At 40.3% G+C, this 23,861-nt stretch overlaps 1 protein-coding gene across 2 annotated transcripts in view; it reads left to right on the top strand.

The window, feature by feature from the left end:
* Positions 1–23,861, top strand: part of CPED1 (cadherin like and PC-esterase domain containing 1) — a 113,002-nt gene that overhangs the window by 59,264 nt on the left and 29,877 nt on the right. For both annotated transcript variants that reach the window (XM_048500466.1, XM_048500467.1), the window contains exons 7-15: positions 440–582; positions 884–956; positions 2,447–2,614; positions 3,117–3,221; positions 5,169–5,338; positions 8,182–8,246; positions 9,368–9,412; positions 10,943–11,129; positions 14,232–14,400. In XM_048500466.1, coding sequence (XP_048356423.1) covers positions 440–582; positions 884–956; positions 2,447–2,614; positions 3,117–3,221; positions 5,169–5,338; positions 8,182–8,246; positions 9,368–9,412; positions 10,943–11,129; positions 14,232–14,400 — 1,125 coding nt within the window. The remainder of the gene's footprint in view (positions 1–439; positions 583–883; positions 957–2,446; positions 2,615–3,116; positions 3,222–5,168; positions 5,339–8,181; positions 8,247–9,367; positions 9,413–10,942; positions 11,130–14,231; positions 14,401–23,861) is intronic.

Raw genomic sequence — 23,861 nt, forward strand, 5'->3', positions numbered from 1 at the left:
TAGCCATGGGAGAGTACTTGCGCCTGGAATCAAATAAGTTGGAGATTAATTACAATAAATTAAAAATCCTAGTTTTTTCCAAGTGGCTGAAGATCCACAAGTGGGAAGTCAATAATATTAGTCTCGAGCAGGTTAAGCAATTCAAATATTTAGGAATCACATTCTCTTATAACCTCTTTTGGTGCATGGATCACAACCTGGCTTTAACCATGGCCTCCAACAGCTCCAGAGCAATCTCCGGTTTCTTTTACAACTTAGGCAATAGGTACATCCCTGCAGTACTTAAGGTATTTAATGCCAAAGAGGAAAGAGGATCCAGGAAGACCACAGCAACCCTGGTTATGAAAATATTTTCATCTGTCGATTATTCTCTGCTTATGTTAAATTCAGTATAGTGTAGAGTTTTCCAAACTTGTTTATGATTCTGTTTTTTTGGTAGCTGCAAACCTTTTTTGAGAACTTTTTGAAAGCCAACTCCCCACAGCAAGCCTTTGATGACATGAAAGAAGCAATAATCAAACTCCTACTTATAGCTGAAGTTTTCAGTGATGAATTTGCATCTAGACCAAAGGCCTTCACTCAGTAAGTATCTTTTTAGAGCTATTCTGGCTAAGCTTCCAGAGTTGGAATACCATAGAATTAGTGTTGCCTACTCTGGGTTGGGAAATTCCTTGCAATTTGGTGATGAAGCCTAGAGAGAGCAGAGTTTGGGAATGAGAGGGAGCTCAGAAGAGATGCTCATTTTCACTAAGTGGAAATTGTATTCTGGAGATCAGTGTAATTCTGAAGAACTCCAGTGCCACCCCACCCCCCCACCCCCCATCTCTAGATAGACATGATGGATTTTTAAATCTACACATGTAGACTTGTCATTTTATTTCAGATGCAGCTTATGCTTTCAGATGCTAACCTTTGACATTGGGTTCAACCTCTCTATGTATCCTGTCATTCTAGAGGTAAGCAAACAATTTGTATCCTGAAGTAAGACTTAAATAGAAGCAACAAGCTACAAGTATTGTTACGCTGCCAAGCTGAGTTATTCCCCATCGCTATTTTAAAACGTTTCTTACTGTTAAGCTAGTGTAACAATATTATCTAGGCTGTTAAGAAGAAACTATGTGTAGATTTTTCTGAGGAAGGAAAATTTCCTTTTACCAAAGAAGCCAGTTAAAATATTGGTTATTTCCAGATTCTCCAAAAACCCTAAACACCACAATGAAAATGGATGTGTGAAAGCACCAGATGTGAAGCTTTCATAAGTGAACACTGGGGATTGAAATGGTACAGTTGTTAATATGTAGATAGTTGTTAATAGGTAAATAACTCTATAGATATCGATGTCTTTTACAACTGTGATTCTGTTACTCTATGAATCAGGATATTCCCAAATTACTCACAGATCACAATCCCACAATTTGAGCTAATAGCTAAATGTATGCTTGAAAGTTCAGAGCTTAATACAAATTAATTTTGAACCAATAACCAAATTAGGAAACACTAGCAGCTGTCCAAGATTGTTTATCAAAAATAAACTGCTTCTGATTTGCTTAGGAATATGCCTTGAAAACTCAGTAGCTTTGATTCACCCTCCATTTCATTCCAGGATGTATGTTCATGGTCGATTCCACATCGCCGGTTGAGCAAGGGAAATATCTTGGTTTGGCCAAGAAGTTCACACGTTTCCCGGTCCTAAAGCGGGTTTGTCCCGCAATATTTCCTTCATCCCGGGTTTTTCAAAAATCGCTAAAATCACAATCTGCATTCCATCCACATGCCAATGTTCTACTGGCCCCTTCCGCACATGCAGAATAATGCACTTTCAATCCACTTTCACAATTGTTTGCAAATGGATTTTGCTATTCCACGCAGTAAAATCCAGCTGCAAAGTGCATTGAAAGTGGATTGAAAGTGCATTATTCTGCATGTGCAGAAAGGACCACTGTTGGATATAGGACTGCCTGGCAAAGGTTCCCAGCTCCACCTGCCACTCAAGCTGGAACCTTCAATGCAGATCTTACAGGCGGCTACCAACAGTCGACTGCCACTCAGCTTGAGGACCACGAGCATCCAAGTTTGGTGACTGGCTGCCACCCAGCACCAGCACCATTGTGGGGATGCAGGTGGGAGCAGAAAATGATAACATTTGCACAGTGTGCATGGGACAAATGGGTCTCTTTGGGTCCCATACTCTCTTTAGATAAATAGATGCAGCGGGCTTCTGTATTCACAGTCTATTTTTATGATCACCTACTAGAGAGTTGGATCCAACCAGTATTTTCACTCATGCACCATACTGCCTTTCCTACCACAGACCTGGTCTCACAAGATTTTTGCCCATGATGTCCAATGATCCCCGGCATAACTTTTTTTACCAGCAGGAAAATTGGCTGGATTCAAGCCAGCATGCATATCGATATTTTTGTTCTAATATTTGTAATTTTTCCAGATACATGAACATTTTGACTTTCAAGCTGATGATGGAACAGGTTATGAGGACCAAATTGTTAAAGAAACCCTTCTCAAAGATACTTTCAGAATTCTCTTATCAAATAAATCCTCCTACTCTACTTTCTTTGAGGCTTTATGGAGTGTATATCGATCAGCAGAAATCAAGGTATGTGTGGATACCAAGTGTAGTTCAAGAAATAACTGCTTTTCTTATGCTTCACATTGAATCTTCCTGAATCAAACTTTATGATTTTGCTGATCTTTCTGTAACAGAACCCTATAGAATGCTTGAACCTATGACCTATCATTCATTAAATGTAACAGCCAGATCTGTTCCAATCGTTTACACAGGGATTCACACCTGAAAGATTTACAACAGATCTTTCTCTGCCACATCTCCACCTCTCCCTTTTGATTACAAAAGTTTGTGTGGTATTTCCATTTCTAAGCATATAAAGAAGTCTGACTTGCAAAATCATATACTTGAATAAACTTAACCTTAAAGGTGCCGCTTCATTTCTGTTTTAAAAACTGAAAGAATCATCACATTCATCACAAGAAGAAATTTCACTTCTGAGAATCAGACACATAAAGTTAGGTCAGCAAATGGTGAAGAGTTTGGTGATCTGTGAATGTTTTATTGAGGAGTTCTGCTTTCCTTTTTACAGGATGAGCATTACCTGAAGGAATCTGATCAGTGTCTGACTTTGGAAGAACTAATTTCATTGAGCAGTTTTGTAAAAGAGCTTCAAAATCAAGGACAATTTGAATTGGTAAGTTACAAGAATTGTGTTGCTTTGTAATAAGCCTTTGTTTGTTACTTAAATGTTTTCCACATTTACTGTGATTTACTGTATTAGGCCTGTTCTGCACAGGCCTTTGAAGTAGCAGCCCACTGGTATAAATGATATCAGTGGAGCCCTGGGACCATTTGCATGCTCCCATGTGGGCAGCCCTGGAGCTGCTGCAGCCTGCAGAAGCACCTTTGCACGGAGGCTCTTCTGTTTTGTCTGTAAACTTACCTTCCCTTCCCCTGTGGAGCTCTGCAGGGATGAGGGGCACGCCCCTGTAGTCATGACAATGCCTTGGGGTCGAAGGCCAGGAGGCATGTCCCCTCGTCTGTGCAGAGCTCTGCAGGTGAAGGGAAGAAAAGTTTACAGACAAAACGGAGGCGCTAAAAAGTGGTGCCTCTGACCCAGTACCGTTTGTTCCACACCATGTGCAAAACGGTGTTTCCCAAAAGGCTCTCTGGCAGTTGGGAGGAGAAAGCACAGTGCTGCCTTGTTTCAGAGGTGCGGTGGCAGGTGCATGCAGGGAGTTCTCCCTCCTCATTGCTGGGTATGTTTTACCGGCCGCTGCACCAGTTGATTTCTTGGATCTATGCCGGCGGAGTGGGGTCGAAGGGGATCTGACGGATCAAGTAACTTCAATCCAGTTAAGGAATTTAACTGATAAGAAATTTAGCCACAATGAAATCACCAGGAGAAACTACAGCTTATTTTAACTGTGCTTAGTTTATGACACTGGGATTCAGTTTACAGATGATTAGTATCCTAATTTATCTTGGCAACTTCCAGTTTAATTGCTATAATCAGAGATAGCATTTCTGGAGAAGAAGCCAAGATTCAACCAGTGTTAAGTAAAGATGTCTATGTTCATAATTCAAACAAAACCATTGTTATGACTGAACCAACTTCATGTACCAGCTTAAGATCTTGGTTAGATGGATCCCAACTGAACACAGTGGTGTATCCTACATTCAGACGGTCAACTATAGTTAGTTTAATTAAACTGGTTTAACGTAATGTTTGAAATAAGCCATAAAGCAAATAGTCTTGAAGAAGAAGAAGAAGAAGAAGAAGAAGAAGAAGAAGAAGAAGAAGAAGAAGAAGAAGAAGAAGAAGAAGAAGAAGAAGAAGAAGAAGAAGAAGAAGAAGAAGAAGAAGAAGAAGAAGAAGAAGAAGAAGAAGAAGAAGAAGAAGAAGAAGAAGAAGAAGAAGAAGAAGAAGAAGAAGAAGAGTTGGATTTATATCCCCCTTTCTCTCCTGTAAGGAGACTCAATGAGGCTGACTCCTCTCCCTCCCCACCCCACAACAAACACCCTGTGAGGTAGGTGGGGCAGAGAGAGCTCAGAAGAACTGTGACTAGCCCAAGTCACCCAGCTGGCGTCTGTTGGAGGGCACAGGCTAATCTGAATTCCCCAGGTAAGCCTCCACAGCTCAAGTGGCAGAGCGGGGAATCAAACCCAGTTAGAATACACCTCCAGATTAGAGTACACCTGCTCTGAACCACTACGCCACTGCTGCTTCTACCCTTCCAGATCTGGAATCCACCTTTAACCACAGGCAGCATCATAAAATGCATAGAGTTGAAAGCACCTGATAAGAAATCACATGACAGAAAGAGGAGAAGCCAGGTTTATGACTAAAGTCAAGTCCAGGACCACAGGACCTAGAGACAGGAAATATACATAGAGTGCCCGGTGGTAAACTTTAATGAGAATAAGTTAAAAACAAATCCTCTCCACCCTCCTCCTCTCTTCTCTGTGCAATGAAAAATTTCCTGCATGTTCTATGAGATTTGCAACCCAGACATTGGCTTCCATAATCCATTGGCCTCCATTGATCAGTGGTTTGAAGACCATACCCATAAAGGTACAAATGCTTATCTGTTTATCATTTGTGACTAATTTGGTGCACATTAACTGTCTTTCCTTTCAGCTTTTCCCATCTGCTGATCCCAAGATCCATTTTTTGCTGCATGACCTTTATCGCCTGGTGAAGCCAAAGAAAAAGCTTGGCTCAGTTCTGACTATACATTGGCTTCTTTCAAATTTACTTGAACAGCTGCAAATCATTAAGAAAAGAAAACACACACGCTTTGCAGGATGGTAAGATGATGATATCTTTGTGTTCAGAGCTTCAGCAGCTATACGCTTGATTCTATGAACAAAGATTATGATTCAGTTCCCATTATAAATCCAATTATAGCTCACAATAATCATCCAGATATATAGTGCCTGATATTGTATTTGGCTCAGTTTGTAATAAATTGCATTACATGCTTTTGAATATTAAATCATGAGCATGAATTTTAAATCATGCTTAAGTGGAATTTCTCTAAGGTTTCACAAAATCAGTAATGTTTGCTATCTGAAAGCAAAGGAGAAAATTAAACAGAAAAGTGGGAGGAGAAAGAACTAATCCAAGTGTATTTTTCAAAGAATATTGGCTGTGAGGGCAACCTGATTGTAACATCTGTAACCCTCACTGATCATCAGGGTTGATATGGTTGATATGGCTGACTAGGTGGTTTTCCCCTATTTCCTTCACTACTCCATGTTCATCCCTCCCGAAGCTGTGGTCTCAGCCATCTCAGATAGAAGGAGTGTACTGTTTTTTGAGCAAGGGTGGACATTAGCTGCACTCCCTTGCTAGAACCTCCAAACAATCAAGATTATGACTGGCAGGGCACTCAGTTGGTCCCAGTGGAAATGGCTCCCATGTCTGACTATGGCTTGCCTGAATATTACCATGGGGGTTAGGGGAGTGTCCCTGTTGGCTTGGCAGCTGTGACACAGCAAGTCTCTTTATAGGTGACATAGCTGGAGCAACTATTCCCCCCCTTGGGATTGCAGTGCCCCAAAAGTGTCCTCTACTTGGGATTACATTGTTAGCCACTAAGAAACTCTGATTTAACTATTATTACTCTGTCCATATTAATCTCTAGTGTGTAGCAAAACTCCCATGGATATCTTTCATAAATAAAAAATAACATGTTGTGTTTAAATCACACAGGAATACCTCACTCAGTACCCCTGGTCCTAGATAACAGAACTCTATAATTAATATTAGTGCTGCTTTGGTCACAGAATAGAACTAATTGATTAGTCACATTTATATACTGGAAGGAAGATGGAGTCCAGTTTGTGGGTTGGATTACATTTGATAAATTGCGTCAAATGTAAATATGAACTATTTGAGATTATATATATCAATTTCAATTTCAACCTTTAATGGCATACAGAGATTATATATATGGTGCAGAATTGTTTATTCACATGTACCAAACACAGGACCCAAAACAAGAGTTTATTACCAAAATTCATTTGGGACCATTATCTTTTTTTCCCCTTTTTAAAAAAATAAAGCTTTATTAATTTCATATAAACATTAAAAATCAAACAATAATACAAATGATACATATATCCATACAATAGAACAGTAAACAATTACACATAATTACTATCATCTTCCAATCACACAAAAAGAAAGGAAATATGAAGAAAGAAAGATAAAAGAGGAAAGAAAAGAATAGACTAGTTTTAAGTGACTTCCACTTACCTTCAGTTGCTTTCGCCTTAATTTAGTTACAAATTCTCCTCTGTATATAACTTACCTAAATTCTTAATCATAAGGTTATACAGTTATCAAATTATTATTTGTAGTATTCGTTAATCATAATTCTAATATAAAGTAAATCATTTTTCTTACTTCATTTCCGCATAGTCTTGTTTCAATTATTCTAACACTGCAAATAAAGATACAATTTCTCAGGGGCGTAACGAGGCAAACTGTAGCTCTGGGCAACACCTGAGTTGGATGCCCCCCCCCCCCCATGGGCGACCACTCCATCATGACCAAAAAATTTTTGCACCAGGACATTGGTGCCTGCAGGGGGTGCATTTTTAGACATATCAGCACCAGAATTTTAGCATATCATCAGGAGACTGTCCTTATGCTACCTCCCAGGTTTGGTGAGGTTTGGTTCAAGGAGTCCAAAGTTATATGGACTCCCAAAGGGGGTGCCCCATCCCCCATTGATTCCAAAGGGAGCTAATAGGAGATGGGGCTACAGTTTTGAGAGTCCATAACTTTGCCCCCCCCTGAACCAAACTGCACCAAACCTGGGGGATATCATTAGGGCAGTCTCTTAATGAGATCCTGAAAGTTTTGAGACTGTGACTTTAGAAATGTGCCCCCCCCCAGCCCATGCAACCCCATTGAGAGTAGAAATCACAGAAAAAACCTTTCCAATGCAGAACAAAGATTCTTGGGCAAATTTCTGGGATGTTCCTGCAGGGGGCACATTTTTGGATGTATCGGCACCAAACTTTCAGGGTATCATGTGGAAACTGTGCTGATGGGACCCCCCAAGTTTGGTGCAGTTTGGTTTAGGGGATCCTACTGATGATACGCTGAAATTTTGGTGCCGCTAGCCTAAAAACTGCGCCCCCTGCAGGCCAAAAATGGAAAACCACTAAAAATGCCCAAAAACAAACCCTGCATTTTGATGCCCCCCACAAGGTGGTGCCCTGGGCAGCTGCCCACCTTGACCAAAGGGCATTACACCCCTGCAATTTCTTAAATTCATCTTTATGTTTTTTTAAAAAATTACTAACGGTTATTTGGGGCCATTATCTGATTCAACAATCAGATTGCTCCAGAAATCAAAATATAAAAAGGCACAATCTTAAATTTGAATAAAAAAATTATATCCCTTTCTTGAACTGGAAATAGTAATTTAACACTATCAAATCTGCATTGGAAGTCCCAGAAAATATTTCACAATTACACTGTAAACTGCTATGCACACCAATGGTGGTACATAAATCAACACAACTGAACGATTAGTCTATTTTAATGACATTGGTGGGACAGTAGCCTTCACAAAGACTTGTTCCTGAGCCTTCTTTTTGGCAATTCAGTAATAGCCCCATTTTTTTCATTTTAGGAATTCTTATTCAGGAAAGGGTAGCATTAAAGGAGTTTCTTCCACACTTACAGCAAAAAGTAAAGGTAACATTCATTTTTCTCTATATGTTTGCTGAAAAAAACTATTATTTTATGGATTGATTAGTATCCAGACATTAACCGTAACTGCTAATTATTCAAACACATTGTGTTCCCCAATGACTCTATAAACCTGCATGGTATGAAACATTAGTTATCTAAAGGGGTTGTGCAATTGCAAGGCCCTGTAAAACCTTCCCATTATTCCCAATTTTTTCTCTCTTTCTCACAATACTGGAACCAGGGGGCATCCATTGAAAATGCTGGGGGGAAGAATAAGGACTAATAAACGGAAACATTTTTTTCATACAGCATGTGATTGGTGTTTGGAATATGCTGCCACAGGAGGTGGTGATGGCCACTAACCTGGATAGCTTTAAAAAGGGCTTAGACAGATTAATGGAGGAGAAGTCGATCCATGACTACCAATCTTGATCCTCCTTGATCTGAGATTGCAAATGCCTTAACAGACCAGGTGCTCAGGAGCAACAGCCACAGAAGGCCATTGCTTTCACATCCTGAATGTGAGCTCCCAAAGGCACCTGGTGGGCCACTGCGAGTAGCAGAGAGCTGGACTAGATGGACTCTGGTCTGATCCAGCTGGCTTGTTCTTATGTTCTTATGTTCTTATCAGTGGCTGGTAGAGTAGAAGTTGGCTACTACTGAGTAACTCAGCAGCTTAAGCTAAGAGCTGGCTTGGAGATCAAATAGTATTTGATATCAACCCAAAAGTATCTAGTGTTTAATTAATTCAGTGTGAAGAGTGTATTACTAAGTGAGAAGTCTTGACTAGGTTATATACTAGTAGATTACATGCTAGAGATTCTTGAGTGTTTTCTTTAGGCTGGCTCAAAACAGCTTTGTTTTCCTGATAATTATTTCCAGACTTTCCTTAATAACAACTGGACAAAAATTATAGGAAAAGTCTGATAATTTGCACTGATCCAAAAATAGGGTTTTCCAGACTATAAGGTACCCCGAAAACAACTGTCATGCCTCTATCACTAATTTAAGAGCAGAAATCCGTAATGCCTTATTATTGTTTAGGGCAGAAACCTGTTTCTTAAAGGTATATAACAAAGGTATATAACACTGACCATCATAAATTGTATTTGTTTTTGCTTTAGATTTGCATTTTTTAAATCAGGCTGAGGATGCACACTGCAGTCATGGTAAGTCCAGTCTACTTCCAGCACCTTATTTTCTAGGCAATAGGTGGCACTAATCCTACAGAATTGCATCTGATATTTGTATGGCTTTCTTCAGAAAATAAAGCTACTTTACTGTTGGTAAATGATTGCTGTGCAGGTAATGGAAAGGGGTAACAGTATATAGGATGAGAGAAGACAGTTTCTTAGTGAATCCCAGCATCTTTTGACATCTGTAACTGAATCTCTAACTGAATTCCTTACACCCACCCAAACCTCAATTCTCTCTTTACAGACTTGATTCACTACCAGTACTACCATCATCATCAACATTGTCACCTTCATCATCACAATTATTGTGAATATTTCAGTTAATCCCCAGCAAAGTCTTTTTCAGGGGAGGACTGCCCCTTTAATCTACTGGGAAAGTTCTTGCTGGTGGCTTCAAACAAGCCAAGCCAACCTCCATCAGTTCCACCAGTACTGCAGGAGTCACTTGGCTCAGGACCTTTAGCTGCACCAATGATCAGTCAGCTCACTATTTTCCTCCTCTCACAACACCAGGAGGGGAAATGGGTGAACCAGTGACCATTGACAACGCTGTTGACATGACCCACATGATGCTAGTTCACAGCACCTCACAGGGCATTCAGTTTGTCCTGTTCATGGGCCATTTAAACTTCCCTGCCTACTCCTAGTCTTTCTTATGTAGATCCAGTTTACATGTGGCTTTGGGAAGAAGAATTACCAAGCTGCCTGATACGTTCAAATTTAAAACCCTTGAATATTGATCATAGTCTCTTTACAAAGGGACAACAAATAGAATATAGTCAAAAATAGTCTAGTTCAGGGGTCAGCAACCTTTACCATCCAAAGAGCCATTTGGACCTGTTTTCCACAGCCCCTCCACTCACCTTTCCTTCCAGCGCTGGGAAGCGGAGGCGCCAGGCAGGGAAACCCCCTCTGCCCAACGGAGCAGGCAGCCACATGCTCCATGGGGCAGAGGGGAGATGGCGTCGCGCAGCTCGCCACCACACTGGTGTCCGCTTAACACCCTCTCAGCCGGGCCTGCGGGAAGCCGACACAGCTGCCAGGCAGGGAATCCCCCTCTGCCTAATGGAGCAGGTGGCTGTGAGGACAGAGGGGGGATGGTGGCTGCGGGGATGGCAGAGGGGGGATACCGGCTGCTCTGGAGGGCCACGCCCATGCTACCCTCTGACCTCCAGGGGTCAGAGGGCAGTGTGGGCGCGTCCCTCCAACCCTACAGAGCAGCCGCCATCCCTCATGCACGGAGCCCTCATGCATGGAGCCGTCTCCGGTTCAGCCCCTCCAATCACCTTCCCTTCCAGCGCTGCTCTGGAGGGCTGGAGGGACACGCCCATGCTATCCTCTGACCTCCAGGTCACATAGAGCCGCAATATAAGACTGAAAGAGCCGCATGCGGCTCCGGAGCCGCAGGTTGCGTGGGCGTGTCCCTCCAGCCCTGGTCTAGTCAGCATTTGATAAGGTCTAAGGATCTGTGCATTATTTCTTTTTCTTTTCTTTTTCTTACAGATAAAGATGCACTAACTCACATCAGGCAGATCTTCACCAATCCCCGTTTAGATCTAAATCCAAAATTTGATCCAAATATCAAAGAGTACTACACTGAAGTGCCATTTGATGTGGTAACAGTAAAGATTAGAGCAGAACCAGTGAATTGTCATGGTGAAGTTCATTTGGATGAGAAGAAAGGACCCAGGTATTTGAGATGGCCTTGGTAAAACAAAAAGTGACTTAACATTGATTCACCTGAGATACTATCATTTGGTTGTTACTTAAATATGTCCCGACATGCAAGCTGTTTTCTAAAGCAAGGTTTATGTCTGTGCTCAGCACATGAACCCTTCAGATTGCAAGTGGCTACAAATTATGGTTACCTGTGATGTGACAGCATGGAGAAAAGCGGGTTGCTGCATGTGTGCAATTTGTCATGTGAAGAAATATCTATGTGTTGCTTTTTTAAGCAGCTACATCTGTTGCCCTTTGCTCATAAGCAGAACTGTTCATATTACTAAAGGAACAAATCAACTGCCCTGACACGGATGGCCTCAGCTAGCCATCAAGGTCACTCCTGGTTGGTACATGGATGGGAGAAGATCTAAGCAAGCCCAGATATGCTATATCCAGGAAGGCACACCATTTTCTGTTTGTCTCTTATCTTGAAAACACATACCGTATATACTTGTGTATAAGTCGACCCGAGTATAAGTCAAGGCACCTAGTTTTATCACAAAAAACTGGGAAAACTTATTGACTCGTGTATAAGTCAAGGGTGGGAAATGCAGAAATGAAGTTCCCAGCAGGCCGTTTGCAGCCTGGAAGGGAACACAGGCAGGTCTCTTCACAAGCCTGCTCCTTTTGTTAAAGTAAGTGTGTGGGGGGGGGAGGGGCTGTGTCACAGGGGTGTGTGTGAAAAATCACTGACTTGCGTACAAGTCGAGGGGGGCATTTTTCAGCTTTAAAAAAGGGCTGAAAAACTCGACTTATACGCGAGTATATATGGTACGTAAACTGCATTTTGATTGCACTTTGTACTACAATTGCCAGTGTGCTCTGCTCCAAAGTTTTCTGAACCAAAATAAACCTTTCTGCCAAAACTTCAATAATGTAAACAGAGAGGCCCATGTACAAGCACAATCCAAAGACTCTTGAACCACCTGTTACATAAAAGGGACTATTTTTTTTCCAGTAGTTCCATTGGGTAGTGCTATTGGCATAACTTACACCCCACCATTCTTCATAATATGAAGAGGATGGCTTTTCTGCAACCCATAACAGTTAAGGCTGGGATAAAATTGTGGCTGCTGTTCTTGGCACCCAGAGCAATATAAAATTTTTATATAATGCCTTTGTTGAAAAAATATCATGTGTCTTTTTTCCCTAGAAGCTGGCTGTCACCCATAAAATCAGTGTTAAAATACCAACTGACATATTTAGAGTGGTTTGCTTTGTTGGAGGCATTACAAGCTTGTTATGTTTGAGATACACTTTCCAATTCTTTTACTCTCAACTATTCAAACCTCACTTTGGAGCAAAGAGGGCTTCACAAATTGTAGGCTCAAGTTCTGTTTGAAATTCTTTCATGCTTGGGTAGCAAGTAATTTCCAGGGCCAGCTAATACTTGTAATCTTATTTGACTTAAGCACCTTGCAGCAATATTCACAGCAATCTTTTCAGATACCTGCCCATTCTAAGGCTGAATCCAGTGTTTAAGTGTGTCATATGAGCTATACCATCTGAATCCTACAAGCTACTATGCACACTTATTATATTAGATTTATGTTTTAGTGTCTTTCTAATTAATTTTAACCTCTGCTGACCCCATGCTTGCAAACAGCCTGCACTAATTGTATGTTACAGTTAAATTGGTTTAATATTAAAGGTATTAAATTATGTTAAAGTCTGTTTATCGATAATACATTGGTAGAACTAAGATACATCTGGGTTTTGTAATAATTCTTGATTTCTATAAAGTTACACAGATCTCATGCACTTTTCTCTTCATCTCAACACTTTCATGAAGTACACATGGAAAAAAAACCCTTCTTACCTGTAGAATCAGCATGAAGTATGTTTTGCATTATAAAAAGAGAGTTTTCACCCTGATGGGGGCACTTAAACCCTTACACCTTGGATGCTCAGTGTTTCATTTTCTCAGTTCCCCACAATTGGGGTCAGATTGATCCCCCAATACCCTTAGTGAAACAAAATGAAGGGGTTTTACACTATGGAACCACTGATTTCTTCTTCATTGTAGGATAATACATGGTAGTGGTGCTAAAACTTTGGAACTTGCTCCCTCAATTGTTGATGTTTGATTTTTGTCAGTGGGTGAGAACTGTTTTGTTTTGTTTGGTACACAATCAATTACTGTTATTGGCCTCCTTCCTGTGTATTAATGTCATGTCTGTTTATATGTTTTTATTGAATTATTGCCTATCTTAATTTATTTTTAATGTTTTCAATATTGAAGAGTTTTAATGTTTGATACTTACTGCTTAGGGAACACTTTTGAGTAGGAAGTTGACCGAGAAATTTTTTTAAAACATATATAAATAAAAATATGAAGTGATAAATGTTAGGAAGAAAAGATTTACAAACTTTTTATACTCCTTGTGAAGTATCTATGCCAAATATGTATAATCTGAGTTTGCCTGTCATATTTTTGGTTTAAATAAAAACATTTTGCTGAAAATCTGAGCTGTGATAACTATGGCGGATTCTGCATGGGCCAAAATCGCCATTGTCAGCCCAGTAAAAACACCGTTTTTGCGGGGGGGAACTTCCCACGACTGCTGCCTCCACATTGAGGCAGCACTGTTCTTCCCCCCAAACGGCGTTTCCTTGACTCACTAAATGAGTGAGTCTATTGAAAAACATTGGTCACACGGTGCTGATTGAATGGTACCAGGTGGATGCTGCTGTTTTCCTGCACGCCGCTTTTTAATAAAAACTTATCTCCTCGTCCCTGCGTAGCTCCGTCAGGATGAGGGGACATGCTTCCTGCCCTCCAACACCTGGGCCATTGCCAGGGTCACAGAGGCGTGCATGTCCCCTCATCCTGATGGAGCTACAAAGGGACAAGGAGGTAAGTTTTTTTTTAAAGCAGCATGCTTCATGCAGAAGGGCCTCGGGGCTGCACCAGTGTCATGCACACCAGTGCTCCACCACTCCCTGGGCCCGTGCAGAATCCGCCTATAAATGGTTGCAGGATATCAAAATTTCTGTACTCAAAGACTGGCTTTAGGTTTTTTATTTTAATTTGTTTGTTTAGTTTGTTCCTGTCTTCTTTTTCTAACAGTACTGCAAATTACCCACTTGGCCTAGGAATAAACAGAGTCAATATTCTGGTAACAAGTACATATCATTCACTTCATGAGGTTGTGAGCATCTATAAAATCGTCATCTATCGAGAAGATCGTCCAAGTATGCCACTGTTTGAAGACTTCACAATGTGTGGTTTTGCCCAGGTAATTTTTTGTTATAATATTGTCTCTATATGCCACTTTGGACTCTTTGCATTATCTACAATGAAAAGGTCAACTGAAATGTGTAAACCTCTCTGCATAGTTTTATTTTTCCTCAGAAGACTACATTTCTCCCAATTATTTTTCATTCATCTATTCTGCTGTGTTTTTCTTTCTTCCACTGTGTTTTCCTTATTTTGATGTCCCATTTCAGCACATGAAGTGCAGACTTCACAACATCCATATCCATATGAATAACTATATGTGTATGAATTAAACACCATTACAAAATCTCCTTGCACAGGAAAGCAAGGACAAGCTGAACTTTCTAGAGTGTTTGAACTGTAGACTGTTTGAACAGGCTTTTGATTGAGATGCAGTTTACTGTTCGAACAAGTTGCTTTCTTAGTATTCTGATTTAGGAAAATGTTTAAGAGAAGTGGGGAAAAAGTAAGAACTTGTGGCTGCACTGGGAACTTGCAGCTAGAATTATCAATTTCAACTTGGGAAATTCCTGCAAACTTGGGTTGATGCCTGGGGACAATGGAGTTTGGGGAATAGAGCGGAGTCGGCAGGGGTAAGATGTCAATCTAGAACTTCTGTTTTTCCTAAACTCTATGGTATACTGTGGATTCTGCCCCCTGAAGATGCCATTTGCTCCAGGGGAACTGATCTCTGCAGTCTGGAAATCAGTTATAAGTCCAGGAGGTCTCCTGTCCCCAATTTGAGTTTGGAAACTCTACTTCCAACACACCATTTTCATTTGCTCGTTCCATTTCAATCATGCCCTTCTTTATGGGAATTGAGAGTGATCTACATGATTCATCCCCTTTTATCTTCACAATAACCTTCTGAGGTGTGTTACATTGAGAAAAAAAGACGAACCCATGATTGTCTAGTGAGCTTCACAACTGAGATGGGGTTTGAACTTAGGTGTCCTCGATTCCTACTCTGTAATCACTGTATCATTCCATCTCCCTCTCAACAAAATGGCTGAGATTTTACAGAACAGCTTAAGTGTTTCCATGCTTTCTTTGTGCTTCTTCAAAAACAATCTCCTGTGCCGTGTTGCTGTGAAAATTTGTACAAGCAATTTACAGTATGGCACAGTGGGCTGCTCTTGAAAATCCGACTGGACTCTAAAGCTTTGGGACTCAATTAAAACAGTAGGATTTTGTATTAATTCCAACTAAGGCATACTCTTCCAAAGACCAATATGCCATAATATTTTTTTTAAGTTTTTGAAAAGGCTTTAAGTTTTGCTTCCAGTCAGAGTTTACAGAAACAGCAGCTGGTAATTAGCTGGTCACAAAAGAAAATCTTGACTATTGTAGCGACAGTATTTTGGGTATTAAAGTACATTATTTGTGCCAGCTGAGTTTGCCTGTGCTGGAGATCAGAGGCTTCCATGCTTATACTCTTTAGTAACCAGACACCTGTTCAAGGAGCAAAGGATAAAACAAAGTGAGAGGCTCTTCTCTAGACACTTGACTAGGCACAACTGGGCGCATGCATTGGACGAAAAAGGTCAAAGACAGCGGCATGGTCTTTCTCACAGTGGGACTTCAGTTGAAAGCCTAATCCAGAGACTTTTTTCTTTCATGTCTAATCCCGTTAGGATATTCAAGTTTCACTGCAAGCTGATACCACGATGAAGATTACAATACAAAGAAAGAGCCAGGGATGTTGTTTCCAGTCTGCCAATGATTCTTATGCTTTTGAGTAATCCTGGATTAAGTTCAAGGCTATTCAGCAAAGGAGTGTGTAGCTCTAAACCCTTGCAGCCCCTCTGGGTCCCAAATTATTGTTATTTTCTCTCCCTTTCTCTTTTTCATGATGCCCATAATATCCTCATTAAAACCAAATTAGTCAAGGGATAAACTGTTGAGCCATGATGGCATGTTAAGAGGCTTGGGTTTCCATTATACTATTTTGTCGTACTGCATTTCCTATAAATTAAGAGGTTGTGGGCTTTATATTTATTCTGTTTGAGATTGAAAGGGCTGCAATTAAAATGTGTTTTCCTGAGGCAGGAAGGAAGTACAATTGCAATAACAATTTAGACCCAATTTCACTAGCCCTCCAGATAATTTTTTAAAAGCTAAATACAGGATGAACAAAACGTGGTAACAAATGGGAGGTATTCATGTTAACTATCATGCTAAACTGTTTACATATTCAGAAACACGAACATATCCTTTGTTCTCAATGCATGATGAACAAATTCTGAATTATATGTTAACTCAGGAAAGTAATGATTGTCCAGTATAAAGTATGGTTCCATTTGGAGAAGTTGAGATTAATTACATTTTTTCTGTAACATAAAAATAAAAACCAAGTTGCATTTTTATAATTTGAAAGTATAATTTAATATAATGGTGAAATTCAGATCCCTTTTATAAAAGCCGCTGAGGACAATTGATCATTAAAAACCAATATTAACCTTCAGTATGTCTGTAGAAGCTAAAATGAGTAAACTGAGACTTATTGTACTTTGGTCACCTCATGAGAAGGCAAGAGTCTTCTGGAAAAGATAATAAGGCTAGGAAAATTGAAGACAGCAGAGAAAGAAGAAGACCCAACATGAAATGAATTGTCTTTAAAAAGGAAGTCTTGGCCTTCTGTTAACAATAGGACATTTTGGAGGATGTCATAGGGTCACCATGAGTCAGAAATGACTTGACAGTGCTTAACACACACCTATATGTGCCCTTCGGGGATCGGGCGGTATAGAAATCGAAACAATGAATGAATGAATGAATGAATGAATGAATGAATGAATGAATGAATGAATGAATGAATGAATGAATGAATGAATGATAGGGCTGCAACATTTGATCAATTGATTTATGAAATAACTTACAAATGATCTAAATGTTACTCCAGTTAATCAGACATGCATCCCTATTCTGTTCCCCACTCCTCTAAATTGGCTTCCTCCTGCTATGACCGAGAGAAAGTGTTAAATGGGGACTTGGAACTCTACTATGGGTGAGAGCTGCTGCTCATCCTTTTCTTGTGTCCTGGATTCAGCTTGGCAAGCATGATTAGCTCACCCTGCCATAAGGCAAGTCATTGTATCAAACACATCCAAGCAGATTGTAAGGCTGCAGTTTTGAAATTTCTTTCAGAATAAGTGGCATGTATATTCTACCTTAGCTTGGACTTCTTCTTCCAGTCTAAGAAGCCTTTCTCTAGCTTGTGATTCTTCTATTGGATGAAAAGTGACTCAATTTGGAGGAATATTTCCAGGGCCAATTGGTGTGAGGTGATGGGAAAACTGGGGAGACAAAATTATTGAGGCCCAATTCAGCTGGAAGATTCCTGAAGCCAGCAACAATCCTGTGCAAGGCTTTTCATTTTTAAAACTTTTAATGTAGTTCAGTTCTGCAGCCACTAGGGGAGCAGGGAAGGCAGAGCTTAGTAAACAATGGTAGCATACAACAGTAAACAATGATAATGGAGTCCTAATCATGCTGGGATTCAGTACCTTACATCTGTCATTTCCCCTGAATATTTCCTAATCTTGGCTGCTTTTTTTGTATGCTTGTACTAAAAGAGGTCTAATGACCTCTAAGACCTAACTGAATGTAGTTGCCTATATTCAGAATAAGCCCTAGGCTTCCATATTACTTTTGGGAAAAGTAGTTATGTTTGAAATGTAAAGTTAGTGTGAGGATTTCCACATGTTTCACATGCATTTGTATTTATAGAAATCCCACTTTTCTTGCCAGCTGTAACTCAAACCCAGCATGGTATAATGGTTAAAAGCAGTTGGACTAATCTGGAGAACCGGGTTTAATTCCCCTGTCCTTCACATGAGCTGCGGACTCTTATTTGATGAACTGGATTTGTTTCCCCACTTCTACACATGAAACCTTCTGGGTGACCTTGGGCTAGTCACAGTTCTTCAGAACTTTCTCAGCTGCACTTATGTTACAAAGTGTCTGTTGTGGGGAGAGGAAAAGAAATTGAGTTTGTAAGTCATCTTGAAAGAATATACGAAGTATAAAGGCAGAATTATAAGTTCAAACTCTTTTTCTCGCACAACTTCAAAGCAACTTAGAGAACGTAATTCTCCCTTACTGCATTTTCTGAAACGCCTGGTAAAAGGTAGTGCAGGCTGAGACCACGTGATTGGCCCAAGGTCACACAACAAACTTCCATGAAAGAAGTAGGGATCCTAGTCCAACTATCCATCTGCTGTGCCATGCTGGATCTTATGCACTAGATGTCTGCTGGAACAACAGGGCATTGTACAAAGCATAAAACTACTCCTGTGGTATGAAAACAAATAAGAAAGGACTGGAAACTGGTAGAGTGGAAAGTGTCAATCCAGACATCACTACGGCAGACTATAAGAAGCTCATTAACAGGATATGCAGCAGAATCCTGACCAGAGCTACATACTTCTTGGTCCATTGATGTCATTTGGCTTAGAAGAGTGCAACTTAGTTTAAGTTTGCACTGATGGACCGTTCCTTGGAACATCTTATTGGCTGAAGCAGGGACAGTGTGATAGATCTAGAGACAAACCAAAAGAAAGCACAATGGCATCCATATGACCCATAGAATTATCATTTTGTTTACAGTAGCTTGAACAGATCAAAAGGATTTATTGCAGTAAATAAATGAAAAATCCAGAGAAGATGAGGAAAAACTCCGCATAGTTTTCATGGCCTCTAAATGGATTGCAAGGTGTATTAATAACCTTTCTGGGCATAATGTGAACAGGAAAAGGTAACTAGTAATAAAATGTGAGAGTGGAGATTTGGACTATTGGGGTTCAACATCATTGGGGCATTTTAGCTTTTATTTAACATTTTCAGAAGCAATTAGCAAGAAACAAATGTGATCGTTTGTAGAGTGTCTGAACTGCACTTATATCATCCTTTTGGCTTGGTCTCTCAAGAAATAAAAGCTGTTTCTATTAATTAGAATGTGGAGTCATTGAAACCTTTTGAGTCTGTCCCAAATCATAGCTCTTGAATTCAATAGACAATATGAAGTAGCCACGGCACTTTCCCCTTGATGATATGCACAATAAACGTGAAAGAGGATCCATCAGTAGGCAAGTTCCTAAGTGTTAACAGATCCTGAAAATTGGCAACAACTGCTTTTGCTGAGTATAGTCCTGTGTGAGCCAAGGGTGGATAATTTCACAGTGATGAATGCTTGGTGTTTGAACTGTGGCTGCATTTTGCTTTTTATGCCATTCAGGCCTCCTGACTGAATTTCAGGAGAGAAGAAAGTGAATGCAGCTGCCTTTGCTAATCAGTCACTTGTGGCTCAGACCCTCTGGGAGGCAGGCAAAGGCAGAATCACACTGAGGCACACAATCTGTTCTGATTAACAGTGAAAGCTGGTTAAGTTACTCTCTAAGCCTGTCTGGTCCATCAGGCCTAGAAATGTAATTTAGATGATTATATGGGTGCCCATTAAACCTTGTGACCCACCACTAGTCTGTTTGAAGCCTGCCTGCTTAAACTTGCTAATAGGAACAATAGCAGGATTAGTGGAGAGGTCATGAAATAAGAGAGCAGCAAAAAGGATAATAAAGAGCTGAGGAAAACTTCCTACGTGGATGTGTCTGGAAACTAAAATGGGGGGCAGGGGAGTGGGAATCCCAATCATACTAATGCTGAGTTATCAACCAGTTATGCGAGAAATTAATCCAATCAAGCAGGAGATCTAATTTGTTTCAGCCTCTATGATTTTGCTTCCCAAATAACACCCGGGGCGGACGGGGACTCTAACCACTCTTCCTTAGAAGCAAGTCCCGTTTAAATAAATGAAACTTGCTTTCAACCAAATATGTTCAGTACAGAGATATTGAGTTTCCCACAATGAATAATATGATTTCTTACCCCCAATATAACTTTATTCCAGCAAACCATCAGGAGTCATACTGTGCTTAAAACTGGTATAAAGCAGCAGGGAATGATTTTCACAGAAGATGGAATAAAAATACACAGTGTGAAATAAATAGCAACAGGGACCATATATTCTACAGGAAATGTATGCCTGCATGCAAACCACAGGATCCTCTCTCAGTATGACTTTAGATAGCAAATGCATATTTCAGAGTACTCAAATGCAACACAAACAAAACAGCATTCAGTGACTTCCATAAAAAATATCACTTTCTCGATCATTGCATTGATGACGTATAATTGTAAAAGAAAAATGTTTATGATAAAATGCTTATCTGGGCAGATCAGTTAGAAGATTGCCCCACTGTGGTTTACAATTCTAATTCTATCAGGAAAATCTGGAATTCATGGTAAACTAAAGAAAGAATATATAAAAATACATGCATGTGCAAGAAGACCAGCATTTGCGACGCGGGAGCCTTTTAAAGCCATTGAAAACAGAGTAGCTTTCCAACACTTATTTTAGTGTTAGAAATGAATGAATCTTCCCCCAGTTTGCTTCCTACAAGCTGAATGCCTGAAAATTAGCTTGAGGCCATTTTATACAGTAGGGGAAAATTATTTTTGAAGTCATCATTTCTACAGCACTTTTTTCTTTTTGACATTTAGAGTTAATTATTATTGCAATGACAATAAACTTTATCCTTCTAGAAGCAGGCATTTCCCATATGGAAATGCTTTCCCTCTTGTGGGCTGTAGGTCTTATTAGTGAAATAAATCAGTTTCCACAGGAGAGAAAGCAAGAGGAATGTGGCACTGAGGAAATCTGCAATAATTGCTTTGGTGACTTGGACCAGCTATATATCAATTCCTGTGATTTTTTTTCCTTTGAAATGCAACTGATCTTGTGTCAGGATGTGAGAATCTTGCATAGAGTGCTACACTTGTTCATTGGTAACATTGTACAGCCTCACTTTAAGCATCCTATTTGATATGTGAAGCATGGTCACTGTACATATTAAGAGTAGTGCATGCTAACACTGTACATGCTAACAGAGAGTTGGATTTTGCCATGGGTGTGACAGTCCTCTTTGGTTGATCAACCCAGCTTCAGCTGTGATGCGGGTGGGACAGTGGCTCCCTTAAGTACAAAAAAATTAGCTTGTGCAAAATTACTTTAATCACACACATACAGACAATCTACCCAAACTGCAAGACTTCAGGAGCAAAACACAGTGTTTCTTTTCAAGTTACTGGCCAGCTGGCTTCTTCACACTTTATTTAAATAATTCACTGCTGAGAGGTGTGCAGTAACTATCAGTCTGTGAGACATGAGGAGTAGGACTCCCACCAGACTGTGATTATGTATGGAATGCTGCCATTTCACTTGCACTGTACTTTTAAATATATGACTGTAACCTGCTGGGGAGACTTTCACACATACAGAATAATGCACTTTCAATCCTCTTTCACAATTGTCTGCAAGTGGATTTTGCTATTTCGCACAGTAAAATCCAGCTGTAAAGTGGATTAAAAGTGCATCTGTGAAAGTGCCCTGAGTTGCTCATGAACTGCTGAACTGTCCAAGAACTGGCTCTATGCTTGAGATAAGCAAGCAAAACATGACCCATCTAGCATCCCTACTACAATGCCACCATCCCTACCAGTTTGATCAAATGTAAGGGGCTGGCATTACTTTTTATTGGCTCTTTTTACCAAGAAAAAAATACCCACCAATATTATTGCAAGGGATCAATGTATTAAAGCACCTCTTTTGATCATCCATCCAATGTGATGGTACTGTACCTTTGTTAAGACTAACTAAATATGACAGTACACTGAGTTATCTTTAGAATTCCACTCAACTTTTGCTCAGGTTTGAATTCTTTTGGGGAAATGAAACTTTTTTTTTCAAAGGTGTTGCTGTAAGATACTTTGTCTGTTTGGATCATATATACAACAACCAATCTTTGTCACCCAATCAAGGTATTGAACCAGAGGTCATTAACAGAGGAATGTTTATGCAGAAGTTGTTCTGCATGTAGGTCAGATGGTTGTCTTGGGCAGCCACACACAAACATATGATGGGGAAAAATGCTTTTATCTTTCAATAACCTTGAGATGGAAGCGCTTGAGATAGCTTATAGTCTTTGAAGGAAAATGCTCTTATTCCAAAGATCATGGTAATCATGAACAGCATGAATGGAATGGCTTGATGAAATGGTTGGTCCAGGAGGAGGTCTCTGGTATTCAGTCTAGTAGCAAAGGGCGCAATCTGCTGGGAACTTTCCCAATAGAGTGCTCAAGGAAATGAACTGCACAAATTGCCCCCCTAGATGCTTTTTCCTACCAGGTGCTTTCCCCTTCAAAATTGTTCCCCAAAGCCACTTTCTATGTGTTCATTGGTTCCTCAGTGCACTTGACATCCAACACCACAGTATCTCCATTGACTTCACAGTCTACTGAGGCTGCTTTTATTAAACAAAATATGTTAACCCTGTAAAATATCATCTGTTCAACAAAGCACTCAAAAGCTCATCTATAATTTTGAGCATGCTTAATCAAGACTTACTCCAGTTCCTTATATTGTCAGCTCTAGCAACACAAAAAAAATCTCAAATCAGCTTTGAAGTTGGCTTGTATTAACTGAGGCCTATTCCACACGGGACAATAAACATGGGCATAGGACAGTAAAAAAAAACCCGTTCGTGGGGGGGGCGGGGAGGTACTTTGCACAGACCCCTAAAATCAGTCTGCCCTGTGCTATTTTCCCCAAACTGGCTTTTTTGAGAATCGCACTACTAGTGAATCATTTTTAAAATCCCGGGTTGCAGCCACTCATGAGAGGACAGCTGGGCAGGAGGCATTTTATTCACCTCCATTTTCCTTTTTAAAAATGTTGTGGCTTATATCTGCATAGCTGCACAGGTCCAGACAGCTGTATCATGAGACATCAGCATGGCTGTGGGGGTTCATTTGTGCATGCCTGTGTAGCTAAGCATCAGTGGGAAGTAAATTTAAAAAATAGTCACATCTACATGCGAATGCGCAACAGCAACCCAGATTGTTTCCGTGGGCTCCAATCACTGCCTTCACGGATTCATGTGAACACAGGAAAAGGAGTTATTTTTCCTAACTGCAACCCATTATACATATGCTTCGCAGAAGGGGTCTGAATCAGACCATACGTTGTCAAGGAGAGTATTCTTTGCTGTGATTGGCAACTATTATCTGGGGGTCTCCAGGTGGAAGTCTTTCATATCATCTAACATCTAATCCTTTCACCTCTTATTCCATGACCCAGATGGCCCAGGCTAGCCTGATCTCATCAGATCTCAGCAGCTAAACAGAATTGGCTCTGGTTGGCTCTTGTACAGGAGATAACCAAAGAAGCCCAGGATTGTTACTCCGAGCCGACAATGACAAACCATCTCTAGCCTTGAAAAATCCATGGGGTTGCTATATGTTAGCTGGGACTTGATGGTATTTATCCACCCTTAATATTTGATCATTTTACCCAAAGATGCCCATGGTTAAGCCTGGTACTTCCTCCATACAAATGTTTTGTTACTGAGCCACTGTGCCTCCTAG

The sequence above is a fragment of the Sphaerodactylus townsendi genome, linkage group LG06, assembly GCF_021028975.2.
Source record: "Sphaerodactylus townsendi isolate TG3544 linkage group LG06, MPM_Stown_v2.3, whole genome shotgun sequence".
NCBI classification, from domain to species: Eukaryota; Metazoa; Chordata; class Lepidosauria; order Squamata; family Sphaerodactylidae; genus Sphaerodactylus; species Sphaerodactylus townsendi.